Source organism: Sinocyclocheilus rhinocerous, unplaced genomic scaffold (assembly GCF_001515625.1).
Source record: "Sinocyclocheilus rhinocerous isolate Xijiao unplaced genomic scaffold, SAMN03320098_v1.1 scaffold182, whole genome shotgun sequence".
NCBI lineage: Eukaryota > Metazoa > Chordata > Actinopteri > Cypriniformes > Cyprinidae > Sinocyclocheilus > Sinocyclocheilus rhinocerous.
This window is the reverse complement of record NW_015655576.1, coordinates 1,105,333-1,110,949: the sequence shown is the minus strand read 5'-3', so window position 1 is coordinate 1,110,949 and position 5,617 is coordinate 1,105,333. Positions and strand designations below refer to the sequence as shown.

General features: G+C 34.0%; 1 protein-coding gene across 1 annotated transcript in view; it reads left to right on the top strand.

The window, feature by feature from the left end:
- Positions 1–275: 275 nt before the first annotated feature.
- Positions 276–5,617, top strand: part of epor (erythropoietin receptor) — a 7,651-nt gene continuing 2,309 nt past the window's right edge. The window contains exons 1-7 of the mRNA XM_016525720.1: positions 276–496; positions 1,621–1,753; positions 1,966–2,135; positions 2,738–2,889; positions 2,981–3,137; positions 4,655–4,742; positions 4,996–5,083. Coding sequence (XP_016381206.1) covers positions 406–496; positions 1,621–1,753; positions 1,966–2,135; positions 2,738–2,889; positions 2,981–3,137; positions 4,655–4,742; positions 4,996–5,083 — 879 coding nt within the window. The 5' untranslated portion in view covers positions 276–405. The remainder of the gene's footprint in view (positions 497–1,620; positions 1,754–1,965; positions 2,136–2,737; positions 2,890–2,980; positions 3,138–4,654; positions 4,743–4,995; positions 5,084–5,617) is intronic.

Below are 5,617 nucleotides of genomic sequence, written 5' to 3'. Positions count from 1 at the left end.
AGTTTGCACACTAAAAACTCTTACAACTGAGCACCTGTTGACTGCACTTCACATAATGAACATGCATCCGTGTTTTAGACCCATTAAAAATCATATTATTTCCTATTCAAGCCTCAAGGTCGGGCTGCATGTAATGATGTACGTTAAGAGTGAAGACTGAGTACTTCAAACAGTCACGACTGCATGTTCTCACTCAGGCTCCTCCCAGTAAACAACACTTTTTGCCGCTCCACCTCCAAAGAGTAAACACACTGTCTGAACACACTATCAGCTTATCGGATGAGATGCACGTAACTGTCCATGGTGTCCGCAAAACAATTTTTTGGTCGAAAAACCCACCTGGAAAGGAGGAGAGACCTTTTGGGACTGTTACGCAGAACAGTGATGCATTTGTAATGTAAATGGATGACAAAAATGAGGAGTGACAGATTGAAAATTGTTTTCATGTTGTGTCTTGCTTTCATCACTACAGGAGGACAGCATTTTGAAAGTAAAGGTAAGAAAAGCGACTCTTTCTTTCAGATGTCTTTTAATTGTTTTCATTATGAAGTTACATGCATGTTTCCTGACTTTCTAGATTTAAAACAAAAAATGTGGAGGTATAATTAAAAACAGTATATACAATATACCTTTTTTAATCAATATACCGTCTCTGATGCTCACCAAGGCTGCAATATATGTGACCCTGGACCACAAAACCAGTCTTAAGTCGCTGGGGTATATTTGTAGCAATAGCCAAAAATACATTGTATGGGTCAAAATTATTGATTTTTGCCAAAAATCATTAGGATATTAAGTAAAGATCATGTTCCATGAAGATATTTTGTAAATGTCCTACTGTAAATATATCAAAACTTAATTTTTGATTAGTAATATGCATTGCTAAGAACTTCATTTGGACAACTTTAAAGGAAATATATATATAAGAAAATATATTTTCTCAATATTTTGATTTTTTTGCACCCTCAGATTCCAGATTTTCAAATAGTTGTATCTCGGCCAAATATTGTCCTATCCTAACAAACCACACATCAATGGAAAGCATATTTATTCAGCTCAATTTCGAAAAATGTGATGCAAAGCTGAATTTTAAGCAGCCATTACTTCAGTTTTCAGTGCCACGTGATCCTTCAGAAATTATTCTAATATGCTGATTTGTGATTCAAGAACATTTCTGATAATTATCAATGTTGAAAATATTTATAAGGTCACAAAAGATTTCTATTTCTACTTCATTCATGTGGTTTACAGAAAAGTATTAAAGGGATAGCTCACCTTCCCCATTGACTTGCATGGTGTTTTTTTCCCCATACTATGGAAGTCAATGAAGACCAGCAACTGAAGGTGAACTATCCCTTTAAGCAGCAAAAACATTTCAACATTGATAATAAGAACCATTATTAATATTTGAGCACTAATAATAACTGAGCACCAACAAACAAAATAAAGAAAGTCATAAAATATGCAACTTCTTAAATATATATTATCATACATACTATATATGTAATTAATACATTTTAAAGATTTTATATTTATGTTGACCTGTGCTTTGTGTACTTGTGCTTATTACAAAATTGTCTTTGAATAATGCTTGCAACATAATGTGATATGATTATTCAGTGGCCCAGTTACTGCGAGACGAAACAGAGGATATTAAATGTTTTGTGGAGGTGAAGGATCTCACTTGCTTTTGGGAAGAGGAGGAAGAGAGGAATAATTTACATGATCAGTATACCTTCACATATTCATACGAGTAAGTGATTGATTAGTGCTTTGAGGCTGAAAGCCAGGATGAATCTTTTTTCAAATTTATTTTGTTTTTTGTTGTCGAAAATTATGCTTCGAAACTGATATAAAAAGTACTGTCTCTTTAAAGACAGCATAAAATGTTATTCACGGCATTTTAGTTCAATTGTCCTGTGAAAATGTCAATCAGCGTAATTCCTTATTTTCACATGTCTTCAGGAATAAGAACAAGATGGCTTGTGTGGTTTCATCTCTGTCCTTACTGGCCAGTAACAAAACCGTCTTCTACTGCAAACTGCCCAAAACCCCATTCTTCACGCCTCTTGATGTGCAGGTTTTCCGTGATGGCCGGATGCTCTACAGTCGTAGCCTTAACGCAGAGAATTTCTGTAAGTCTTTTAACGCATTACAAAAGTAATAAAAGGGCAGTGAAATCCTCACTAAGCAGCACGCAGACGCAGTGCTGGGTAGTAACTGATTATATGCAATCTGAATGATGTAATCAGATTCCAAAAATGAAGTACTTGTAATTACATTATATTATGTTTTAAAATGCTCATAATCAAGTTACAGTTACTTTTTATGGATTACACGATTACATATTATTTGCACGATAAATTATTAATTCCCTTACTCATTTGTTCTCTTTTGCATTTATTTGTTCATTGACATGCAGGTAAATATATCCTTTTAGTAAGTGTTTTTATTTATGTATCTATCTATCTCTTTGTATTTGTATCTACATGGTGCAAAACAAAGTCAAATATATGGGATAAACGAGTTCGGTCAAAAGTAATCCGAAAGTAATCTGACTAGATTACCTAAAGTGTGTAATGTAATAGATTACGTTACCAACTACAAGTTACATTACCAACTACAATATCTGTCATGTAATTTGTAATTAGTAATGGACTACAATTTGTAAGTAATCTACCCAGCACTCTTCTGGCAGTCCTATGTGAGATGTTTTACAATGCTTTTCCTCTCACAGGGTTTCTAGATCCTCCCAGAAACCTCACGGTCATGAGTTCAGGGAAGGAAGGGCAGTTGAACGTGAGCTGGCTGCCTCCTCTCCTCAAATACATTGATGACAGTATGATATATGAGGTCAGATATGCAGTGGAGGGAAATAACATGGGCAAGGTATTGCACTTCATGAGACCGTTAGCGCTACTTGAATGAGCTGTTGTGTTTTACTTCTTGTTCAAACTCACCGGTGAATTATCTTTTGAAGGTGGAGGTCATAAAGGTCAGCACGATGCTGGTTTTGCTTGGCTTACAGCCCGACACCAGATACAAGGTGTGGGTCCGTGTCAAACCCGATGGTGTTGCCTACACAGGCTACTGGAGTGCTTGGACTGAGCCTGTGCTTGGAGTCACACAGCCCAGCGGTACATGCTTTTTAATGCTTCTTGAAAGTACAATCAATGTATGAAACATTTTAAATCAAGCAAAAAAGTTTGTGTATAGCGCTTTTCACAATAACATTGTTTCAACGCAGCATTACAGAAATTCATGATGTTAATGTTTATACTTCATGCCATATAATCGCTTTTAGCAGAATATAGTTTACGTTTTGCAATCGATCAAGCAGTTTTGATGTGCTTTATAGTATACATTCCCTAGTAATATATTTAAAATACGTTTATTTCATACTAAGTATAGTTCAGATCTATTACCATACGTATTTACTGACATATCGCTCAAGACTTACTGATATAAAAATGATAATTAACCTTTATTTGGAGTACTTGTGCACAATGCACATTTTTTTATATTAAGTCTAAAATGTGATGAGGATTATTGATTGAGGACTATTGATGAGGATTGAATGATCTTTGAATAATATCGGTCTTAATATGTAATATATTTAAAGTGTACCTAAAGTATACTTGCAATAGTTCCACTTTAGCACAATCAAATATACTTCAGTATATCTTTAGTTGGACTTCAGCACTACTTCCACTCAATTAAAGTGTGTTAAGTACAAAATTAGTTGTTCCAATTTAGCAGATTTTAAGTATATCAGTTTAGTACACCAAAAGTACAATTGCAGGGTATTTAAGTACATAAATATATAAATGTTTTTATCGTATACTTAGCATGAAATAAATGTATTTCAAATCCATTTTAGTTTATTAATTTTTTTACTAGGGTTATATCGCCCTACATGTATATCCAACTTTATATGAAAAGCTGGGTGATAATATATTCACATTTTGCGGTGAAATAAAAAAAAAATTTAGATAAATTTGAGCACAAATTAAAGATATTTTTGATGAAATCTGAGAGCTTTCTGACCCTGCATAGACAGCAATGCAACTACCACATTCAAGGCACAGAAAGGTAGTAAGGACATAGTTAAAAAAGTCCATGTGTTCACCCAAAAATGAAAATTCTGTCATTAATATACAAGCTACAAGAATACTTTTTCGTGCGCAAAGAAAACAAAAATAACGCGTTCACAAGAGTACCACAACGCATGCGTGTGATGCTGCTGACGCAGGAGCCGGCGTTCTGACGTAGAACGTCCATCTCTCTTAGTTCATCATCTGTATATTCTGGTTCAAATAAGTAATTCTGGGCAAAAACTTGAAAGTCATCTTGAAAGACTGTTTTATGTACAGCGTGCGTCGACTATTTTAACAATGTCCTTACTACCTTTCTGGCCCTTGAACATGCAGTTGCTGTATATGGAGGGTCAGAAAGCTCTCAGATTTCATCAACAATAACTTAATTTGTGTTCTGAAGATGAACGAAGGTCTTACGGGATTGGAACGACATGCAGAACTATCTCTTTAACGCACTGGAATTTGCGCTGTGCTTCTGTCAACAGTGAACCCTGCCTACTTTGATTTGATTGGCCATCTCAATCGACCAATCATTTGTGTTTCTCTTTTTCTACCAGACGTGGATCCGCTGATTATGCTACTGGTCCTTTTCATCGGACTGATCCTCTGCCTGCTGTCTATGACTGTGATTCTGTCCCACCACAAGTCAGTTTTCACGAGCACACGCACCTTTACTAGCTATCTAAATGAGGACAAATGTATATATATACTATTATGGAGGACACTTTTGTCCTTTAATCATAGTTCAATAAAGACTGATTAAGGTTTGTTGTGCATGTATGGCTGGACAGAGAAACATGTAGGCTACTGAAACAATTTCACGTGATGTAGCTGTGGAACATTTATATTTCAAGAATTAAATTATAAAAAAATGTAACAGTTTCTGTGCACTTTACAGATTTCTTCTTAAGAAACTCTGGCCTGACATCCCGTCACCAGAGCACAAGTTTCCAGGTCTTTTTACCGTCTACAAAGGAGATTTTAAGGTAATTTATAAAAAATTTTTTTAAAGAATGTCAATATAGAGTTATTTTGAATTTCAATAATATTTACAGTGAACAACATAGTTACTAGCCAATGTCAATAATATCAAAATAGCCAAATAATGGGGATTTTAAGGTAATTTATAAAATTTTTTTTTAAAGAATGTCAAAATAGGTAGGCACATTTATGTTTAATTTAACCAAAATGATGACTGTTGAATAAACAAATTTTTTTTGAAGCTTTTTTTTTTTAAAGAATGTCAATATAGAGTTATTTTGAATTTCAATAATATTTACAGTGAACAACATAGTTACTAGCCAATGTCAATAATATCAAAATAGCCAAATAATGGGGATTTTAAGGTAATTTATAACAATTTTTTTTAAAGAATGTCAAAATAGGTAGGCACATTTATGTTTAATTTAACCAAAATGATGACTGTTGAATAAACAATTTTTTTTTTTTAAGAAATGAATACCTTTATTCAGCAAGGATGTATTAAATTGATCAAAAGTGACAGCAAAGACATTTATAAT